The sequence below is a fragment of the Heptranchias perlo genome, chromosome 36 (genome assembly GCF_035084215.1).
Source record: "Heptranchias perlo isolate sHepPer1 chromosome 36, sHepPer1.hap1, whole genome shotgun sequence".
Classification (NCBI taxonomy): Eukaryota; Metazoa; Chordata; class Chondrichthyes; order Hexanchiformes; family Hexanchidae; genus Heptranchias; species Heptranchias perlo.
Genome location: NC_090360.1, coordinates 13,553,374 through 13,577,504, shown reverse-complemented (window position 1 = coordinate 13,577,504; position 24,131 = coordinate 13,553,374). Strand labels below are relative to the sequence as shown.

The 24,131-nt window shown below is 39.8% G+C and overlaps 1 protein-coding gene across 2 annotated transcripts in view; it reads left to right on the top strand.

Annotated features, from left to right (window-relative positions):
- Positions 1-24,131, top strand: part of spef1 (sperm flagellar 1) — a 34,561-nt gene that overhangs the window by 7,685 nt on the left and 2,745 nt on the right. The window contains exons 3-6 of one of the 2 annotated variants that reach the window (XM_067972587.1): positions 1,580-1,715; positions 7,554-7,596; positions 10,203-10,284; positions 18,944-19,040. In XM_067972587.1, the coding sequence (XP_067828688.1) occupies positions 1,580-1,715; positions 7,554-7,596; positions 10,203-10,284; positions 18,944-19,040 (358 nt within the window). Of the gene's footprint in view, positions 1-1,579; positions 1,746-7,553; positions 7,597-10,202; positions 10,285-18,943; positions 19,041-24,131 lie in introns of both variants that reach the window. The other variant, XM_067972586.1, reaches the window with a different exon arrangement.

The window sequence follows — 24,131 nt, the reverse complement described above, 5'->3', positions numbered from 1 at the left end:
AGATTGGTTATTTCTGCCTGATCCGGCCCTTCATGCCTGGTTGAATCGGAAGCCGTGGGAAAGCCACCCAGGTAAGTTTAAAAGCGTTTTAACTATCTACTACGTCAGAAATAAAATACCTTAAATATCTCAATAAGGTACATTTGGTTCTTTAACTATCATCCCGCCAGCTTTAATTGCCAGCGGAACTTCCGCATTCGTGAGGCGTGCGTGCACATAGATGCGTTTGTGGGGAACCCGGAGGTCAGTGGGTTGGAGCCGGCTTCCTCACCAGCTCGGGATTTCCCCGATTTTCGCAGCCCCCAACCTTTGAAAATCGGGGCCCAAAAATCTGTCGATCTCAGTCTTGAATATACTCAATGACTGAGCATCCACAGCCCTCTGGGGTAAAGAATTCCAAATATTCACAACCCTCTGAATGAAGAGATTCCTCCTCATCTCAGTCCTAAATGTCTGACCCTTTATTGTGAGACTGTTACTTTCCTTTGTATTGTAATTCCAGCAAGTTACTGGATCAGAAGCTAAGCTACTCACTCAATCAACACATCTGATATCAGTAACTTACTTTGATTGGCATAAATAGATTCAGACTACATATATGGCAGTCTTTGTTTATTCAAAGTTATCCTTATTGTTCACTTGACAACTTTTTCCAAATATCCCTTCAGCTTCTCGTCATACATCCTTGCATTCACAGCAAGAGTGATGGCCTCCTATGTCTTGTTTACCCTTGGGTAGGTTACCCCTCCACAATGTAGAGACCAGTCCTCTGGCCTCATGCCATCTACAATGAGTTGCAGATTGTCACTGCTGAATTTAGGTTCACAGCTTCTGTGTTCCCCCTCTATTTTGCTCAAAAATTGTGCACTGCAGTGTGTGCTATTTATACTGGTTAAGTGGCTGTTAAGCAGCATTCCTGCAGGTCATTTTGGAGTGGCCGTTCAGTTATGCATTAGTTTTAGCATTATCCCAAAGCAACCAAATTCTGAAAATACAGAGTAAAGCTGTACATTCCTAATAGTGCAGTAAAAGAAAAAGAGCAATAATCTAACTCCCATTTATTGCATGGCCTATACGCTTGGAGAGTTGCACCCTCCATCCCCAGGTGAGGAATTTATCTTTGCTTCTAGTTTTCTCGTTGATAAAGAAATTACCTATGGCACCCTCTCTGTTTTCTGCATACTACCCAAAGTCAGCATTATAGAAAATTGGACTATATGTTCCATTTTACATACTATATAATGTTCCCAATCAGATGGGCCAAATGGCCTCCTTCTGTGCCGTAAATTTCTATGATTCTATATCCTGCACTAAAAATTGAATAAGGACACATTTTACAGTAAAATACAATTGTGGCTTTCAAACAAAGTTAATTATTTATAGATGAGATGGTTAGAAACAGGAAATCAAGTAGTTTAGTATGAATGACAATATCATTGACTCCCTAAGACAACCTGTTACACTTATTCCAGAAAGCCTTAATTTTTGTGATATCTAAGTAGTCCCATAGTATTTATGTGAGTATTGATAGTTTAAAATGTGTTTAATTGAAACATTTTTCACAATTCTTTTCACACAGGAAGATATTTTCCAAACTACATTTTCATATTCCTGAAGATACATTAAAAAAGTTGGTTAAGAGTTCTCCTGGAATTATTGAACCAGTTTTGTATTTGCTGAGACAGAAGATTGAGGAGGAACTTAATAGGATACAAGTAAGAAACAGACACCTTATTCATATACAGGTACATTTTACTACTGTATTATCTTCACCTCCCTTTGATCTTAATGGAGTTCTGTAAGCAATAACCAACAACACAGCATAAAGTGATGGTCTGAATCTTAATTTAAGAGCAGCATTGTACTGCTGTCAGTAAACATGCAAACCATGCTTTGTTCTCATCTCATGGTACTGGTCTTGCACTACTCAGGAAGCCTTGCATGAGAATCAAATCTGAGACTAATAGCAGTCATTAAAAAAAACAGGCCTCGTACATGGCTACTAATTGAAATACTTTGTTCAGTAGGCAGCTTAGTGGTACATTTCATGCCTACAATACCCCACATTGTGATCTCAGCTGCACTGTAAGGGAGACACTGAGCAGAAGCTACTGTCTGTTTATCCTCAAAAGAGTTGGTGAGGCTACCCAAACACAGCCTTGTCTGTACAGACTAGTTATGCACTTTCTTCAACTATGGCTTGTACAGACCTTCCCCAGACAACTGAAAGGTCTATAGCCAGACAAGGGACTGATAATTGCAAATTTCAAACACCTATGCATGTGGATGCTTGCAAGTGTGCAGTTATTTTTGTGTTGTCACCTATGCAGTCTACCCTGCAAATAAATGGGGCTTCTCAGTACTAGAAGTAGATGACAGAATTACTTCAAGTAGAAATGGGTCTTTAATATCAATTTGAGCTGCCTGCTTTTTATCCACTCGAGCCATTTAATGAAGGCCAGGTGCCACCTTATCCAGAAATCGTTAAAATTGATGGTAATAATTAGAAAGAAAGGGCTTGCATTTATATAGTGCATTTTACAACATCCCAAAGCGCATCACAGCCAATTAATTACTTTTGAAATGTAGTCATTGTTGTAATGTAGGAAACGTGGCAGCCAATTTTGCGCTCAGCACAGTTCCACAAACAGCAATGAGATAAATGATTGTTTTGCTGGTGTTGACTGAGGAATAAATATTGGCCAGGACTCCAGGAGGACACCACTGCTCTTCTTCAAATAGTGCCGCAGGATATTTTACGTCCACTTGAGAGAACCTCAGTTTACCATCTCATCAAAAGATGACACTTATGACAATGCAGCAATCCCTCAGTACTGCATTGGAGTGGCAGCCTAGATTATGTGCTCAAGTCTCTGGTGTAGAACTTGAACTCACAACCTTCTGACTCAGAAGCGAGAGTGCTACCACTCAAATCATTAATTTCAGTTATAGTTCTATGATTTCAAGCATTTTATTTAATTGTTATTTAGATGTTAAATTGTTACTTGGATACCAGAGGCAATTAACAGTTGCTACCATGCTTGACTTACACAGCACCTATTACTTTGTAATGCATTTACCTCACATTGATGTCGTTGGTGACAGGCCCCATTTTTGGCAGCACCACTGTAATGTAAATGAAGCATTGCTACTGCCTCCAGAGGTACCAAGACTCACTTGAAGAGGTGTCCTTCTCTAGCATCTCCAGAGGCAGTAGCACGGGAGCAGCAATGTAAATGCTGTTTCCAGCAGCATCTGCCACCAGTTTTTCTGGGTATGGCCAGGCTGAATGCTCAATCTGCCCAGACAGAGCAGCAATGCAGTTTTTCTAGTGGATGGCACAGCTATTGGGGAATGTCTAGTGACCATAAAATAAAATTGTTATTTGTGACTTTCAAGCAGTTATGTTCATGCACACAGTCGTTTATCTATTACCTCCACACTACAGTTGGATTTCACAGCATCGGGAGTCCCGGATATTTTAGGACCCCTTCTACTTGAAGTGGTTCTGTAACATAAACCTAACATGAGATAAGGAGGCTTTGAAGATAAATGCCTTTGTGGGTAGCTGCTGCCTTAATCTTCATATTGCTGGTATAAGTTCATAGGGTAGAAGTTCCGATCAACAAATTTAATGTACAAGTGATTAACATGCTTGGACTACATGTCTCCACTATTTTTGCACAGGCATTATGCAAACGGAGTAATGCTTGCATTAAAAATAATGCACACACGAATCTAATATGAGCACGTTAAACGTTTGCCCATAAAGTTCGATGATTGGAATTTCTGCCCTAATGTATTGTAGTTACAAGTACCTGTCAAAGGAGATCAACTACTACAGTTGGGAGGGAGTTAAAATTAATAGGGGTAATTCCATAATCCCTTCATCCCAGCAGGGAAGCCATGCTTGGAAGGAAAGCGGGTCGGAGATAGGGCTACAACATTGTCACTGAATTTTGCGGCCCTTGCTACCTGCAGGCGTGGCTCCTAACAGAAAGTGCAGGATCACAGGATTACCCTTTATATCCTGGTGTTTACCTCATAAACTACTCAAGCTAACTCCTTGCATTTATCGTGCCATTTACGTTTTTACATTCCCTTCCCAGTATCTAATCATTTTGTAATGTAAGCCTGTCAAAGATAAAACTTCTTTGCTTTACAGTTTTTCCATTGTTTGCATTCTGATCTGCTTCAATTCAAGATGCCCATATAAAAACAGTTTTTTGTGAGCAAAATTAAAAGAACGGTTGCAATGGCCCTAGTTGTTCTTCCCATTATACTTTACATGTTTTTTTTAAAAATTATCCTTTAATTTTAACTAAAAATAATACATAGTCAGTTTTGTGTGCCAAAACAATAAAAATTATCCAGTAATTTGAATTAAGCAATTTAAATAAAACAACACAGGAGTCAGTTTGTGCATGAAAAGAATCAAATAAACAGATTATTCGAATTAAGTGACTTTGAGTTAACCAAATTAGATTCTGCCAGACAAAAGTAGTGTATTTGGGATAATGTGCATAGACAAAATTAACATATTGATTTATAGTCATGATGAAGTCTATGCTATAACCTTTTTGCAATGTGGTACTTGGTTGTACTTTTGTTAGAAAAGGCTATTGGCTCTTTGTATGAACAAAAAAAATTAAAAAGCTGGAAATCTGAAATAATAACAGGAAACGCTGGAAATACAGAGCAGGTAATTCAGCATCAGTAAGTAGAAATGGCAAGTTAACATTTCGGGTGCATACCCTTAGCAGAACCATCATTAGTATGCATCCAAAATGTTAACTTGTCTTTTCTCTTTACAGACACTGATTGGCCTGCTGTATATTTTCTGCTTTTATAAGCCAATTAGGCTGCAGTGCATTAATATTCTAAGATATGGTGGGATCCTGAGTTCATACCAATCACCCACATAACTGGCTGATATCTATTTATATTTGCAGATTGCCGCTGACAGCACCTCTGAAGTCAGCAGCAAACTCGCAATGTGAACAGAGCAGTGCAGCTGTCGTCGGAGGTGATGCACAGTACCAAAGTAAGTAGTTTTCAGCCATGCCTCCAACGGCAGAGCCACCTCAGCCTCTTATGTAAACATAGCCATTGGAGCCAGAAGAAATCATTAAATATGGCTGCCAGCAGTTGAAATGGAGCCTGCCTCCATACAGACCACAAAGCACATTGCCCTTATAGGCCATCCCCAGTCATTTGGCAGGGTATTAGCCCACAAGGAAATACCGACAAATAGTAACTCGAAATCAATTGCACTTGCATAAGTTTGCACATGTAGAGTTGTTTTAAAGTGGATCTGGATGCTGCAGAATGTGCCTTCAATATAAACAGGGTGGTTTATATAGTAGTCAGCCAGGGAGATAGCACTGAACAACAACTTAAGAGAGTGATTCTCTAATATTAATGAGTCATTAGTTATTCCATGTAGAGGATGGCATCAATAGCCATTTCCCCACAGAGAATGAGACAATCCTGGCTGTTTTTATGCATCTCTTAGTGACTTGCTCAAGAGCAATATTAGCAGAAGCCCAAAGGTGAGAATGAGAAAAGAATAGATAGTAGCATTTTACAAATGAAGTGTTCTTGCGTGAAACCTTTCATACTTCAGATTTTCACTACGTCACTTTGGTAGAAGTCTGTAAACAAAATAATGGTGGTTTTTTGTGCATCAGATATCTTCTACGATTAACATTTACATTCAAGTAAAATACCCCAAAACCAACTGAAGGGATCTAGAAAAACAACTGATGAGTAAATTTGATCCATCAGAACTGCTTTATTCTTAGAATCTGCGAGACAATACTAGTGGATGCTGTTTTTTTGTAGGACTACTTATAATCCAAATATGAAAATTACTTTCCCTAAGTTCCATTAAGAGCAACTGAAACTCAGTAAACTTCTATGACGGGTAGCCAACCTATGTATCATGAACTGCACAAGGCTCTTCTGTGACCGAAATGCGGCTCTTTGAATGCTTTGTCAAGCTGCCCTACTCACAGTCTCAGTCCCTATGTGAGATGTGCAGAATAATAAAGGACTTGATTAACCACATAGAGATTGAGTGCAAGGGCAAGGCAGTTAAATAAAGCATTTAAAGAAAGGCACTTCAGCTAAAAAGTGGGAAGTGATGCCTCACTTGTGCTCCAGGTTCTGTTCAATTTGTGCTGAATTTGAATATATTCCAAATTCAGTTACATCATAAAATGTTGAAAATGATTGAACATTTATGAAGTAAACCTGATGACATTCCACATATTTAATCAGACTTTGTGAAGCCTACTGATAACTAGAGAATACACCATGTATGTTGGACAGTAACATTGTACTGCCCTGTGCAAGTACTCTAAGAGTGCATTTGCACCTCAAGTTTTGCATTGGTGCACAAAGCTTTCAGCTTTGCACTAATGCTAAACTCAGGTAGTGTAAATCAAATGTTAAGCCTGAACTGACATTGAAACAAGACATAGTGAGACTCCTTCTTTCAGCTTGTCTCACTCTGCTAACATCCAGGATCAGGCAGGGCTCTGACTGCAGATTCTGGTTGCATTTACTGTAAAACTGCAGTGTCAGTGCAAAGGGAAGACACTTCACACCCACGCCACCATTGTAGTGTAAATGCACCCTAAAGCAGATCAGATTTAAATATCACTAATACATGGAAGCTGGATTTTAATCTCCATTTAAATTTGAAGAAGTATTGTAATGTGACTGCTATTACTTAGCAATGGGAAAAATGTGCTTAACACTTGAATATTACATCCATTTTCCTAATAACACACCGTAAAAATAATTTTCATAGGTACCCCTACCTCAAGTAAAGAAAAATAATAGAAGCCCAAGTATCAGCTAAATGTTAATGGTGTAAGAAGCAGATGGTAATATTTTGTGAAGTTGCATTTATTTTAGCACTATGATCATAATGCAAATTTTCAAATGAATACTGAATGGGAGAAAGAGGGAAGGACAGAAATAATGAGAAAATGGGGAAAGAAAGAACAAGATCAGCAAGAGAGAAATTGAGGGATAAACAGGGAAAGGGAATGAGAGGCAAGGACTGCAGGGATTAGGGAGAGCCCAGAGTAACCAGAATCCCCACTATAAGACAATCCCTCCATTAAGTCTAGCCAGTCCACAGGAAGAAAAAGTTGTTTTTCTTCAATAATTGCACAATAATCCGACCAATGCCACAGTGAAACACACAGCAGCTTTCCACTATGTATGATACCTCCCGGGACTCAATATTGTAATGCACTCGTAGGCACCTATGTAATGTTCAGTTATGAAGGATACACTAGGTGTAAATCAATTTCAGTGGGGATTCTCCTGATCATCCACTTCTTCAGCAGAAGAAACGCAGAAACCCTGGAGAAATGGCGTAACACTTACGGTGGATGATCAGGAAAGCCCCCACCAAAATTCTACCCCATAGTATACAACAGCACCCTGACGTTCATGCTTGTGGAGTCACTAAACAAGTTAGAATATTCTATAATCTGTCTAACGCATGAATAAATAGTTTCCTTTAATGTTGGCAGGATGTGGAATATTACAGTACTGGTGCTGACAAGAGAATTCTAGGTAAGGTGCTTTCTTGCTTTTATTAATTATTGTTTTACACAGCTACCTTGAAATAGAATATATTGACTTCTACTTTTTTATTTGCCTGAACATAATGTTGGCTACAAATATAAATGAGGCATTTTATGACGGTGCAGCATTTGAAAAATGAAGCTACTTCTGTTGTGTGTTTGTTATAAAACAAAATCTTGAGCCAGAAATGTTGTGTGGAAGAGCAACTTCTGGATCCTCAGATTAATCAATGAGTGTGTTTTTTTCTTGTTCTTGGGATGTGGGTGATGCTAGTAAGGCTGCATTTATTATCTTCCGTAGTCACCCTGAGAAATTGGTGATGGGCCCTCTCCTTGAACAGCTGCAGTTCTTGTGGTGATAGTGTTCGCATAATAGTGTCAGGTAGGGAATTCCATGATTTTGACCCAGCAACGATGAAGGAATGACAGTAAATATCCAAGTCAGGATGGTCTGTGACTTGGAGATGATGGTGCTCCCATGGCATTGCTGTCGTTGTCCTACTCGGTGGTAGAGGTTGTGGAGTTGGATCGTTAGAAGAGATGGGCTAAGCGCTAATGAAAGTTTAAGTGTTTTCCTTGGAAGCACTGAATAGAGGAAAGACTTCTGTGGAGGTTTTGAGAAAATCTTTTTGGAGAATGTGCATTTATACCATTATATATATATATACTCCTTTGAACCATCAAGAGTAATTCTTCAGCACTGAGGTTTTATTCAAACCAATTCAGCAGAAATAATGGCTAAAAAAAGTTAGTGATTTTGAAAAGCAGTATTGACGGTGGGATTGCGTCTTTAATATGGTCTGTCACCCTCCCAATTAAGACATTACAGTAATGGCTTGTGACATTTCCTTACGTTGCTTGAAGCTAACATAAAGGAAATGTTGCAATTTTATCAGCTGTGAAAGTTGCAAAATGTCACCCTTTCAGTCTTTGACTCTGCCCTCCACTGTACTGTATCTAAAACCTTTGCAGGATCTAATTGCAGAAATGTGTTCTGGAAAATGTTCTAAAATGTAGCATGAAGTTTTCATAAGCAATCCTCTTAAATATTCCTGATGGTTGTTATTAAGACTACAGAGACCTTGCGTGGCAAAGGCTTCTGCTACATTGCTGACGATGCAAATTGGCAGCGTAAGCGGAAGAAGGTGCACTCCGCCAAGGGAGGCAGTTTTTATTGGCACTTGGGTGGCAGCAGGGCTCCAGCATGAATATTAACATAAGCAGGCTTGCCATTTGAGGTGGAGGCAGCTGTGTGTTTTGGCCATCGGTGGGTAGGACCACCTGAAGTCTTCTCACTCAATCTGTCAAGGTATTTTGATCTTTCCCAGCTATCACAAAACAGTAATGTTTCCCAAGTCCTGTAGGCAACATCACAGCGTCTTTTGTTTTTACAATCAACTATTGGAGCAAAATAATCCTCACCTAATGGTTCTGAATTGTTCAAAAAAAGAAAATCTGACCAAATAAACATTTTTATCTTTGAGTCCAGTAATTCATAGTTGGAAAAAAATCATGTTCAAAAGAATTAAAGCCTAGACACTTTTTGCAATATTAATGTATAAATGGTTAACACCTCCATTAAAACAGTGGACAGAAGAATGTTATACCATTGTGTTAAGGATTCATTTGCTAATACCACTAATTGCAATTTCTCGGTTTAATGTTTTAAAGGGAACTCAAATATGTTTATAATGAAAGTAAATGTCAATAGTTTATTCACAGTCCTTTCGCTCATGGTCCGAATCATATGTTAAGTGTTGTTAATCTAATCTGAAACATTGCATTTGTACCACTTCTGATGTTTCAGCTTCCTGTAGTATATTGTTGTAAACAATTTTACAACACCATGTTATAGTCCAGCAATTTTATTTTAAATTCACAAGCTTTCGGAGGCTTCCTCCTTCGTCAGGTGAACGATGTGAAAAACAATAGTATATTGTTAGGTAGCATGACATTAAGACTGGCTTTGGACCTGTGGTTTGTAACTCCAGTTTATAAACTTGAACAGAATGTGTCTCAGAAAATATAGCTATCTGTCTTATTCATGAGCCAAAAAGTCTTTAGGGACAGGTCTGCAGTGTCAGGTGTTAATGTCCCTTTGTCACAAATCAATGTGAGGAACAGTTAGCATTTTGTTGGAATTATATTGTTTTACATTTCCAAGGGGCTGAGAGAGAATGCGAGATGCTCATTCCTCTACCATTGTGCTGACAAATGATATGCAAAGGAACAGGATTTCCTTTAATATTAATCAACAGTGTGTAAATCTGCCAGAAGTAATGAGTTCATAGCAGTTAAGCTGAAAGCCAGTAGTGGAATCTGACTAATTTAATTGAACTATTTAAACTGCTGAGATGGCACTATAAGGCATCCTTTTACATAATTCTTCACTTATCTACTTACTTTTTGTATTGTAAGTGCAATGCTCTGTGCAGAAATCAGTGCAACACTAAAACTACATTGCGGGTAACCAAAAGCACTTAATATGTAGGAAACTAGTGCTGTGCTATCTTCAAGTGTATGTGTGCCTTGAATTGTTACAATTAAGGCAAAATGTACACATTCTGCACAAAGTCATTCTATTTTGTTTTCTAGATTACGCACCTCTCACCATGCATTCATTTGCAAAGGACCGCCAACTCCAACCAGAAAAGTGGTACCACAGTCAGAGGCAAAGGTAATTTAGAATATTTGTTCTAGTTCCTATTGATAGAGGTTGCCCACCACCCATTCATGGTCTGTAGACTATCTAGCCCATAGGCATTTTAATTTTATCTTTGTGTGCACCCTCTAACACTCAGCATAATTGGGTAGAAAGTTAGAACAATTATCTTTTCACCTCTGCATTCTAAGTTTGATTCTAGCCCAGACCATCTGTGTATAGTGACTGTAAGGGTCTTAAATTAAATATGTTTGGGCAGTTTCAGTCCAGTTCCAAGTAAAGGGGACTTCACAGAATAAATTGATCTGATTTGCAATTTATCATTACTAAATTGTCAGTTCTGAGAATAACTGGCATGGAATATAGAAATGTCATAATGGTCATTGGGATCCTCTGGTGAGGCAACACTGTTGGGGAAATATACAGAGTTTCACCCTGCATTTAACTTATGCTGGACCTTACCTGGGAGTACTTAATATTGAAAATGTGAGAAAATGATCCATTTCCAAGTGCTTGCATCTTTCACTGTGATCAGTATAAACACTCACTAAAAACAGAACAACAGGTTTTCTAGTCTGTCAAAGTTCTGTAAGCACTGAGAGTTTCCGAATTAAACCCATTTAAACTAATTTCAAAATTGTTGCTTTCTACAAGTTATTTCTACATTTTTTGCAGGCTATGCCAAAACTATTCAGTATTCTTTGTAATAATGAACAGAGAGCATAACCTATCGATCTTGGTAAATCAGAGGCATGGCTGTTTTTCTGGCCCCACTTTGAAGAAGAGCAGGGAGTTCTCCCAATGTCCCGGCTAATATTCATCCCTCAACCAACATCACCAAAACAGATAACTGGTCATTTATCTCATTGTTTTGGGGACCTTGCTGTGTGCAGATTGACTGCTGCATTGTCTACATTACAACAATGACTACACTTCAAAAGTAATTCATTGGCTATAAAGCACTTTGAGATGTCCCAAAGACATGAAAGGCAATATATAAATGCAAGTTCTTTCTTTCTATTTTGGGCAGACTCAAGTGACTCCCAGAGGCAATCCTGCTCAGATAGCAGTTGCCTTTTATAAGCAGGCTTTATGCTTTTATAATAAGATCCCATGAGGTATGAATTCTTAGTCGCTGCAGCTAAGGAAGGAAATGAGCTGGCCTACTAGCCAGCTGGTTCCTATACCATTGCTGCCACCAACACTTGATCGTCCTCTCTCTTCACTGTGGAACTCATTGTTCTCCTCGGGCATGAGTATAGCTGCGCTGGCGTTTGCAACAGTTAGTATGAATGATGCAGCGTGCTGCGAAGTGCTGATTTGCTCTGGCCCAATTGCAACATTGTCAATCTGTTATTCCAGGCCTACAAAAACAAACTGTGTCATACTACCTTCAAGGAGTGATTGCATTGTATGTGATGCTTTGTGCTTGAATGTATATATGTTTGTATGTAAATGACTAGTTAATAGCCTTGATGTTGGAAACTTCACCTTCCCCTATTACCTCTAGGCTTTCACAGCCTATAATGTCCAATGTAGCCTCTTCAAATGGAGTCAGTGACATTTCAGGGCCTTTTTTCAATTTTGTTCTCTAATGTGCCAATTACTGTATTGACTGTTCAGTTGAATAAAATAATTGCTTATTCAAAGATGGAACTGTTTTGGCTTTTTCTTTCTTTTTTGTATATCCTCTAATTACATTCTTTATCCAGTCATTTCCATGTTACACAGCCTGTTCATCAACCATAACAAATCAAAAACATTTTATTCTCAGTTTATAATTCTCTTTGTTAACATTGTTGTTATGATAATGAGGCATTTCATAAACATCAAACTTGTTAGTAAAATTCAATTTCGGCGGGAGGGGGCGCAAAACAGGCAGTAGCGGATCAGCTGCCTGCTATACACCCCACCCGATTCTCCTATCCACAGTGGGAAAGAAAATGGGGCAGAGTGTATAACGGGCGGGTGTGTAACGGGCAGGGTGTGTAACGGGCAGCCGATCCACAATCGCCTCTTTGTGCCCCCACCAAAGTTGAATTTCACATCGTCAACTCTTGTGTTGATTGCCGTATCTTCATTCTTTCCCTGCTTGCCCTCGACTTTTTGCCACTGTTTTTCCAATCTTACAATAAATCTTACAATTTACGATATCTGTTTATCTTTTAGTGTTCAATTCTGATGGAGTTACACATCCAAAATATCATAATCTCTCTTTTCTCCTTATGGATGCTGTGGCTTGCTGTGTATTTCCACTGTTTGCAGATTTTTTCTTTTATTTATCAGTTCTTATATATTATTGCTGTTCAGGTTATTATTGCATAATAACTACAGACAGCAATTATGAACTTTTTTCCATAGTAATTCTTCATTTTATTTGAGCATTTTTTAAAGTTTGCCCTCTTTCATTTTTTCCTGCATAAATAAGTTGCCATACATTGCTAATTGTGAAATAATTGTAAATGTTTTCTTTTTGGGTTACAATAAACATTAACAATCAGAATGCCTTTTCTTGATTAGAGAAGAAAAGCAATATGAAATCACAAATTACATTTTATCATAGATGAATCATAGAATGATTACAGCACAGAAAGAGGCCATTCAGCCCGTCAAGTCCGTGCCGGCTCTCTGCAAGAGCAATCCAACTAGTCCCACTCCCCCGCCCTTTCCCTGTAGCCCCACCAAATATTTATCCAATTCCCTTTTGAAAGCCACAATTGAATCTGCCTCCACCACCCCTTCAGGCAGTGTATTCCAGATCTTAACCCCTCGCTACGTAAAAAAGTTTTTCCTCATGTCACCTTTGGTCCTTTTGCCAATCACCATAAATCTATGTCCTCTGGTTCTTGATCCTTCCACCAATGGGAACAGTTTCTCTCTATCTAGTCTGTCTAGACCCTTCATGATTTTGAATACCTCTATCAAATCTCCTCTCAACTTCTCTGCTCTGAACAACCCCAGCTTCTTCAGTCTATCCACCTAACTAAAGTCCTTCATCCCTGGAACCATTGTACTAAATCTCTTCTGCACCCTCTCTAAGGTGTTCACATCCTTCCGAAAGTGCGGTGCCCACTTTTTTGAACAAGGGTGTAACATTTGCAATTCTCTAGTCCTCCAGCACCACTCCATATCTAAGGATGATTAGAAGATTATGGCCAATACCTCCGCAATTTCCACCTTTACTTCCCTCAGCAACCTAGGATGCATCCCATCTGGACCGGGTGACTTATCTACTTTAAGTACAGCTAGCCTTTTTAATATCACCTCTTTATCAATTTTTAGCCTAACCAGTATCTCAACTACCTCTTCTTTTACTGTAACTTTGGCAGCATCTTCTTCCTTTGTAAAGACAGATGCAGAGTACTCATTTAGTACCTCAGCCATGCCCTCTGCCACCATGCGTACATCTCCTTTTTGGTCCCTAATCAATCCTAACCCTCCTCTTACTACCCGTTTACTGTTTATATGCCTATAGTAGACTTTTGGATTCCCTTTTATGTTAGCCGCCAGTCTATTCTTACACTCTCTCTTTGCTCCTCTTATTTCCTTTTTCATTTCCCCTCTGAATTTTCTATATTCAGCCTGGTTCTAACTTGTATTATCAACCTGACATCTGTCATACGCCCCTTTTTTCAGCTTCATCTTATAGCCTGTACCTGAACCATCACTTCTTTAAAGGCCGCCCATTGTTCAATTACAGTTTTGCCTGCCAATCTGTGATTCCAATTTACCCGGGCAAGATCCGTTCTCATCCCACTGAAATTGGCCCTCCTCCAATTGAGTATTTTTACTCTAGATTGCTCCTTGTTCTTTTCCATAGCTAATCTAAACCTTATGATACTATGATCGCTGTTCCCTAAATGTTCCTGCACTGACACTTGCGCCACTTGGCCCACCTCATTTCCCAGAACCAGATCCAGCAATGCCTCCTTCCTCATTAGGATGGAAGCGAACTGGTCAAGAAAGTTCTCCTGAACACACTTCAAAAATTCCTCCCCCTCTTTGCCCTTTACAATATTACTATCCCAGTCTACATTAGGATAGTTGAAGTCCCCCATTATCACTACTCTATGGCTCTTGCACCTCTCTGTAATTTCCCTGCAAATTTGCTCCTCTATATCCTTTCCACTAGTTGGTGCCCTATAGAATGCACCCAGTAGTGTAATGGCACCTCTATTGTTTCTTAACTCTAGCCAAATAGATTCTATCCTTTTAACATAAATCTTAGAGGTATTTCATAACATTTTTGGTTAATACATAGGCTATGAAAGTAATTGTAATTTCAGGTCACATGTACATATTATTCAAGCCACTGTCAGTGATGTCAGCATTGGAATGTTTAGTGTGTGGAGAAAAGAACAAAAAAAAATGAGAATGTTTATCAGGTCCTAGAAAATATACATAAAATGATAATTAATAATAATCCATAGCTGGCCTCAGTGACTTTGTGCTAAGAAGGGAAAGATTTGTCAGGTTCCCGTCCACAGCCCTGCTGAAATTACATATTCATGGATGCCAAATTAAGACAGGATTGGCTCAGTTGTGATGCTACGGTCAAATACGTTGCTGCGATGTTTAGGCTCAACACATGAAGAATAACCACTCGGTTAATGTACCGCAGGAAGAAAGGGGTAAAGGGAATAAATCAGGGGAAAATAACTAATAATCGTAAAGTGGTAGAGCATATTCATTCAAACACTTCATAAGTGCTGTAATATAGGAAAATTCAATGGCATAATCAGCTAATTGCCTTGTGCACAATGGCCCAATGTGTGATTTATTTTGAACAGTGTTTTGTTAAACTTATTAGTTACTATAGTCATTTGTTATAATTTATCACAACCTACTGTAACTTGTCTTAGAAATATATATCACGTAGACACACATATTGTTAAAATTGGATAGCCATGTGGTGAAGGATACTAGAGCCTGGTCTTTAGATGTTTCCAAACCTTTATTCAGAGATTCCCCTTACACAAACACCACACCCTAGATAAGCTCTGCCATATAAGGATACAAGAGAGTCCCCAATTGATACCCACCACCTGAATACAATTAACACTCATTGATATAAATCATACAATTAACATATATATATAATAGTTTTTAAAAATCCAATAACATCATTTTGATGCAAGCTGGATTTTTGCAGAAAAATAGAAACATACAGAGAATCATACAAATTACAGCACAGAAAGGAAGCAGTTTGGTGCATTATACCTGTGCTGTTGTGGTTGGTAGTTTTTCAATTGGTCCCATGTTACAGTAATGAAATGAAAGAACATATAGTAGTTTCTGAACTGAATTTGGATTTAAACAGTTCATGCCCTTGAAACATTGCTGCTATCAGATAAAATCGTGGAAGTTAGGTGAGAGCTGTGACATGTTTGGGATTTCCTTGTTATCCTGATAAGAATGGAGAAAGGGGCACAAGCATCCATTATGTGTTTCACTTCTTTCTTCTCAACCCATATCTAAACAATGGAGAGTTTTCAAAGGCAAATCTGAGATCTCACTAATTCGTATATCCAGATCTGAGGTCTCACTGCTTTGTATATCCATAGCTTTACTTGAAATCAACAGATGCTAGCATTTTAAATTATCATTCAGTTTGTTGCTTACTTTGTAAAAATCACAGTTACTTGGAAGTCAGGCATATATAATGGAAGCTTGTGTCCCTTTCTCCATTCTCATCAGGATAGCATAGAAAGCCCAAACATGTCATTGCTCTCACCTAACTTGCAGGATTTTATCTGAAAGCATTAATGTTTCAAGGGCATGAACTGTTTAAGTCCATATTCAGTTCAGAAATTGCTGTCTTCTCTTACATTTCATTACCTTAAAATATTTGAAAATCCAGCATTAATAAAAATCTCTGCTATAAAAATATTTTGTTATGAGCTTCAAGTATCCATGTACTTAGCTTTTTTCGTGGGGCAAATGTGGCCACAAACTTTTTTTTAAATGCTTTTGTTTTGGACTCAAGTTCCATACATTGTCTTTTGCTTGGGTTTCTTCACCAGTTTTATTACTGTTCCCAGTCTAAAAATGATTTATGTTTGTCAGAGAGTAAAGCGTTCGGAGTGGCAAAATCTTAATTAGTAATCCAACATTCATCAAGTTTGAGTTCTGCATTTATAGAATTGCAAAAGTGTCACACATTTAATGTACAGTTACTACAGTGTCCACAGCCAGTTTGTAGAGGGGCACAAGAAACAAGCAGATATGAGAGAGATGAAGAGGTGAAGAAGAGATTGAAAATAAAATTTTACAATCAGTAAATCTGTAACCAGGAAGGTTAGAAAAGTTAAAACACTAAGAAGTATTTAAAAAATGTAAGTCTGATGGGAGGAGACAAGAGAGCTGGAAAGCTAATAGAGGATGGGGAAGAATAGGGAACTTACTTATAATTAAAAGTAAAGTATCTACCAATAACATCTAAAAATGTCTGTATAAATCAGTACAATTGTCAAAAATGTGGCACTAGGCACCAAATTATGATGATCAATATTATTAGCATTTGTGTTATGCAATGAATACATTTTAAATATATATGTTTTAATCCAGGCATAAGTGAATTTACATTGTTAAGCTGTTATGATGAAACATTGCCTGCACTACAAAAACATGGTTGTCCAAGGTTCTCCTGTCAAACATCTACATTCAATTTTCCATTATTGTTGACTGTAGTATGATCAAAAAGGTTCTGCTTTTGGACAGCAGATATACTAAAAATGATGCCTAGTGTCAGAGCAGAATATCATTTTAGTATTCCAGTGCAAATTCACTGAGCTTTGCTTTGACTTTGCTCTAATCTTTAGTACTAGTAAAACGCTGGTGAGCATTCTTCACACTTGTTTATCTTTTGATTGTAAAACATGGTGTCACAGTACAAAGTTCTGCGTTAGGCATGGATGTTAGGGAACTTGGGGAAATAAATAGTGATGTCTTGAGGAGTGTACATATTACAGAGAGGGAGGTGCTGGAAGTCTTAACGCGCATCAAGGTAGATAAATCTCCGGGACCTGATGAAATGTATCCCAGGACGTTATGGGAGGTTAGGGAGGAAATTGCGGGTCCCCTAGCAGAGATATTTGAATCATCCACCGCTACAGGTGAGGTGCCTGAAGATTGGAGGGTAGCAAATGTTGTGCCTTTGTTTAAGAAGGGCGGCAGGGAAAAGCCTGGGAACTACAGACCAGTGAGCCTGACATCTGTAGTGGGTAAGTTGTTAGAGGGTATTCTGAGGGACAGAATCTACAGGCATTTGGAGAGGCAGGGACTAATTAGGAACAGTCAGCATGGTTTTGTGAGAGGAAAATCATGTCTCACGAATTTGATTGAGTTTTTTGAAGGGGTAACCAAGAAGATAGATGAGGGCTGTGCAGTAGACGTGGTCTACATGGACTTCAGCAAAGCATTTGACAAGGTACCGCATGGTAGGTTGTTACATAAGGTTAAATCTCATGGGATCCAAGGTGAGGTAGCCAATTGGATACAAAATTGGCTTGACGACAGAAGACAGAGGGTGGTTGTCGAGGGTTGTTTTTCAAACTGGATGCCTGTGTCCAGCGGTGTGCCTCAGGGATCGGTGCTGGGTCCGCTGTTATTTGTTATTTATATTAATGATTTGGATGAGAATTTAGGAGGCATGGTTAGTAAGTTTGCAGATGACACCAAGATTGGTGGCATTGTGGACAGTGAAGAAGGTTATCTAGGATTGCAACGGGATCTTGATAAATTGGGCCAGTGGGCCGATGAATGGCAGATGGAGTTTAATTTAGATAAATGTGAGGTGATGCATTTTGGTAGATCGAATCGGGCCAGGACCTACTCCGTTAATGGTAGGGCGTTGGGGAGAGTTATAGAACAAAGAGATCTAGGAGTACAGATTCATAGCTCCTTGAAAGTGGAGTCACAGGTGGATAGGGTGGTGAAGAAGGCATTCAGCATGCTTGGTTTCATTGGTCAGAACATTGAATGCAGGAGTTGGGATGTCTTGTTGAAGTTGTACAGGGCATTGGTGAGGCCACACTTGGAGTACTGTGTACAGTTCTGGTCACCCTATTATAGAAAGGATATTATTAAACTAGAAAGAGTGCAGAAAAGATTTACTAGGATGCTACCGGGACTTGATGGTTTGACTTACAGGGAGAGGTTAGACAGACTGGGACTTTATTCCCTGGAGAGTAGGAGGTTAAGGGGTGATCTTATAGAAGTCTATAAAATAATGAGGGGCATAGATAAGGTCGATAGTCAAAATCTTTTCCCAAAGGTAGGGGAGTCTATAACGAGGGGGCACAGATTTAAGGTGAGAGGGGAGAGATACAAAAGGATCCAGAGGGGCAATTTTTTCACTCAAAGGGTGGTGAGTGTCTGGAACGAGCTGCCAGAGGCAGTAGTAGAGGCGGGTACAATTTTGTCTTTTAAAAAGCATTTGGACAGTTACATGGGGAAGATGGGTATCGAGGGATATGGGCCAAGTGCAGGCAATTGGGACTAGCTTAGTGGTATAAACTGGGCGACATGGACATGTTGGGCCGAAGGGCCTGTTTCCATGTTGTAACTTCTATGATTCTATGATAAAGTTCTGCATTACAGTTACTGTATTGTTACTGGAAGGAAGTGAAAATGTTTCCTTTTGAATGACACTTCACTGTTTCATTCATTTTAGGTCATTTTGTGAGCAGTATTCTCATCTGGACCCTGAAATCCGTCTCCTATTAGAGGAAAAAGAACAAGCTCTGTTAGCTCTTCACGAAACAGTGGAGGTAAGTAGAGTAACAAAGAAAGACCAGTTTTGCCTCATGCTGCTACATAATCTTCAATTGGTATCAATAGTAATGTTTACCATGGAACCTCTAAATTGTGGAGCACAGTTGGAGCCTCCAAAGGAAATCCTATGCTGAGAATTTTGTTTGCTATAAGCATCATTGCAGCTGTAAGCAAGACTGAGTAGGAAACAAAGTAGTAACTGAAGGTTTTGCAATGCATAAAAAAAATCAATGTCAATTAATGCACAAGGGAAAATGTAGAAGAAAGTACCCAGTAAGTTTTTAAAAAATGAAAGTTTACAGCCAACATTCAAAACTGTAACACAGCTTTAAGAAGACAACCTCTACAGGCCAACCAAACACTCATGCGTCCATTTTATAAAGGCAAGTTGCACTGTGGGAGAGCAGCTGGCAAAAAAAAAGTGAAATCATGCATCAGAGTCATTATCGTATTATTCAAAGGCCTAATGAGGCTTGTACTGTCTGGCAGCATGGCCTCAAAATGTAGCCACTTTTCTTCACTATAAAATGCGACTTGCTGAGAACTGAGCATGCAGGTGTCATACGCCTGATTTTAGATGCGATCCATGGCCATCGAGGGTCTGCACAGCCAGTGGAACCTCACAAGATTTTATTCTTTTAAATGCCAGATCAAATGGGTGATGCTTGGGAGTGAAGGAATCGAGTGCAGATAGTGAAAAGCTTTATTTATTATTGGATTCCAATGTGCAGTGCTACAAAGTGGTAGGATTCAGGTTCACATTTCCCAATTCCTTCATACGATGAATTTAAGTCTCAACCATGACATTAGGAGAGGTATTGAACAGAAACTCAGGTAAAATCGACAGTTGAATCGCCTTAGCAGAAGCATAGGAACAGAGTACCTACCCTCCCTCTCAGCTGGCAAGGGAGGGATCAAAAAGGAGGGAAAGAAAAGACATTTAAAATTGCCTGTAAAATAAATGTAGTAAAATTAAAACACTTTTACTGTACTGTTTCATAGTGTATATGTTGAGATTTTTGGCCTACTAAATAATGGTCCTTCTCCTTTGTACGCAGAATTAGCTGGATTGGGTACAGCGTTTAAACACAGCACTGGTGCTTCCTGGCTACTTTTGTTACGATGATAAGTCTTTATAATTCATTTCCCTTGTTAAACATTGCAGAGGAAGGGCTGGTCTACTATTGAGCAGTGTGTTGGTATTGAGGTTCCGCGTGGTAATGGTAAGGGAAGCGTGGGGCAGTAAAAGCTGCTCTGGCTCAGAAAATTAGTCATATCCTTTCTACCCATCTTGGCTTCTGTCACCGGCATGCAGCACAGTGACAGTGAGTCAGGAGTGTAAACTATACATGTGATGTGCTGAAGAAAGAGGCTAACTTTTCCTGTCTGAGAATAAATCTGTTCAATGGTCATCATCTAACGGAAAAAGTTTTTGGCAAACCACTTTTCAGTTGCAAGCAATGATGTGACTCACGTTGAAAAGTATCATTGAATAACCTGCACATTACAAAGTGACACTGGGCTCCTCTGGCCATTTGCCTTTCCCACATACAAAAAGCTTTGCCAAACATTTTTTCATGAATACAGTGCCTCTTTTACCTCTTTTAGGATTGCAGTAGAATTTCTCATGCAAGCACAAGATCACAGGCCCTGAAATTATGCCTTGCATACCAATTATACCAGCATACGTATGCTTAACATATTCTGAATTTTCTCTCTGCAATATTAGTGTACGTGTTCACCTATTTAAAGTAAAGAGATAATGGAGTCGATATTAACTCCCCACGACAGGCGGGAGAAGGTCGGGAGGTTAAAAATTAAAAATCGCAAATCGCGACCCCAACCCACCGCATATACGCTTGCCACCATTTTAACGGCGCGTGTTGCAAGCCATGTCTGTGCCCTGTGTTGGAGAGGCGAGACACTTCATTATAATATTTAAATCAGGCTCCCACAGTGCAATTGGGAACCTGATTTAATTTTAACGCTGACCAGATGGATTTCCCAGGGCTCGGGGAGCCTGGCAGCTAAATGGAGACAGGAACTGCCAGGTCAAGCAGGTAAGTGCTTTTTATAACACTGCATGTGAGCCAGGAGCAGCAGGAGTGCATCCCTCGGTCCCTCAAGCAAACCTTCTGCTGATCGTGGCCTCTCCTCGCTGCCGCGATTGGCCGATCCCTTCCCCCGCGATCCCAAGTCTGCCCCACGATCTGCCCCCACTACCCAGCCTCCCAATTGCTGGTTCGATTTCCCCCACCCCACCCCACCCCCCCGCTTTAACCTGTGATCTTTCCTGATTGTCATGGACCGTCCCCAAATGTCCCCGACTGCGGCCTTCTGCCACTGGCTTTCCTGCCCGCCAACCAGCCAGCCTCTCAATCTGGCCAGCTGCCGGGCGGGAAATGGAATTAAAAAATGATAATGCCATTAAATTCAGCAGGACCTCCATGTTCCCGGGATTTCCGGGTTTCCCTCCCCCGCAAACACGCTCCCCGCCTCCCCGTAAATATCGGGGCCAGTGCCTCTGCCAAAATAGCAGAGGGAGAACTTTCAGGCTAAACATTCAGACTCTAGTATCTCAATGTAATTTCAAGGCCATATTATTCTTTTTGGGGGACTATATTTAACCCTTTGAATATTGAATCTGTTTTGTAATCTTCACAATACCTATTTTTTTAACGATAGAACATTTGCAAAGTTGATGTATGTATTTTAATGGCAGACAGGATGGACACTGTCTCACTACTAACTGGAGCATCAGCCCTGTTTATGTGCTCAAATCTTGGATTGAGACATGAACTCACAGTCTGCTTCCTTTGTATCAGATTTTAAACCAAGGCCCCATCTACATGTTCCAGTAATTTAGTTGGCAGTTAAAGATCCCATGTTACTTAAAGTCAAATAGGGAGTTGTCCTGGTGTCGTACCCAACCTTCTCCCTCGGCCAGTATCACTAGAAACAGATTCATTGGTCATTCTTCTCTTTGTTTCCTGACAGTTTCCTAGAAGTAAAGGGAATTAGGGGTTACGGGGAGCGGGCAGGAAATTGGACATGAATTTAGATTTGAGGTTAGGATCAGATCAGCCATTATCTTATTGAATGGCGGAGCAGGCTCGAGGGGCCGATGAGGCCTACTCCTGCTCCTATTTCTTATGTTCTTATGTTATTTGTGGGATCTTGCTCTGTGCAAAATGGCTGTCATGCTTATCTATATAACAACTGACAGTACACTTCAAAGTAATTCATATGAGCTCATGATACAAATACGAAGAAAGACTTGAAAAATTGGGTCTTTTTCCGTTAGGACAATGCAGATTACAGGGCGATATAATAGAATTTTAGAATTATGAAAGGATGGGACAGGGTAGATAGAAGAGACTGTTACCAGTAGTTTAGGGGTCAAGAACAAGGGGCCATAGATACAAGATTAAATGTAAGAGATTTAGTGTAGAGAGCAGGAGAAACTTCTTCACAGGGAGTTGTGAGGCTGTGGAATTCACTTTGAGGGTTAGTGGTTGAGACAGAAACTGTATCAATATTCAGGAGTAGATTGGATAGATGGATGAAGTAACAGGGGTTGAAGGATTATGGGAACAGGGTGTAAACATGATTAGAACGATTTGTTCATGTGGAGGGTAAATGCTAGCACGGACTGATTGAACCGAATGGCCTGTCTCCATGTTGTAACTTCTGTGTATTTCTTTGTAATGCAACATGATAGGTGCCCCAATTGCTGTAGCACTTCGGGTGTCGGGGCATTTTATAATTGGGCACAGAAGTCCGAGGCCTACTCCCCTATGAGCATAAGGAAATGCAGGTGGGAAGCACACTAGGAGCCTGCACACCACCAAAATTAGCTCAATTCAAGAGAAAACACAGAGGATGCTGATAAATCGATGGTTTTTGCTACTTTTCCCTCCGAAAGGCTTGTTGAGGCCCTACTTTTAATGCAAATTAGAGGGCCTCCCCATAATGCAACTGAAGCACTCCAGGTTCTGAGTGCCCATTTCCAACAAGCACTTTAGAGGAGGCCCATGCTAAAACTGTTACTCCTCGGTGGCCCTCTCTTTTTAATAGGCCCATCCTTGGTTACTGACCCTGCTTTCCTTTGGCCTCCAGTGATAATTCCTTGAAAGGATGTTTGTACCACAAAGCATCTAAAGAAAGAAAAATGGCAGCACTTCGAGGCCAGCCAACAGCCCTGCCCCAGCTGCCAGCGCCTGACGTTGCAGCCCCCAACTCCCCTGGGTTTCCTAGCGTATCATGCGCTAAGTGCAGAGTGCCACAAACATATTTAAATGAGCTGACTTCGCATTATAGGGCGATGTTAACTCAGAGCCATACAGATGGATGCAGCACCTGAGTAGCGGTGCAAGTAGTGGTGCCTTAGCTCTGCACTATACACCTGTGTGTGAGGCAATTGGGACATTCCTGAGTAATGGGTAAGGCATAAAGATTTGTACGTCTCTTTTTATATTTCTAATGCTGTATATTATAAAGTAGACTTTGAAAAATGTGCACAATTGTAGTTTGTAGACCTGTTTTAATGCCTAATTTATATCTAGAGTTCTCGCAAAAGAACACTAGAGACCATTTTAAAATCTTATTTCTAGTTCCTCCATTTTCATTGTCTTGAGTTTTTTACTTTCTGGGGACACACAAGACTTCTGCCGGTACTACTCTCCAGTATGGTACTTGAGCATATCCTGGGCTGACTGTCTCTAGTACTCACTCGCATTGTACCAATCTCTTATCCTTTGGGGCTGTCTCTAAAGAGCCTGGTGTTGTGATTGATAGCTCAGGATGTGAGGAATCACAAACATAATCCCAAATGATACATAAAGTTCATTTATACATACTCTGCAGTTCATCCTAATTTTAGTTTTCAGGAGTAGATTGAATAGATGGATGAAGTAAAAGGGGTTGAAGGATTGTGGGAACAGGGTGGTAAACATGATTAGAACGATTTGCTCATGTGGAGGGTAAATGCTAGCATTTTAATATTGTCTTATTGTCTTCCTGCAAAATATCCTTTTTAGAAAGCAAATATTTAATCGCATCACGTCGCTTAGACAGTAGAGCAAAGC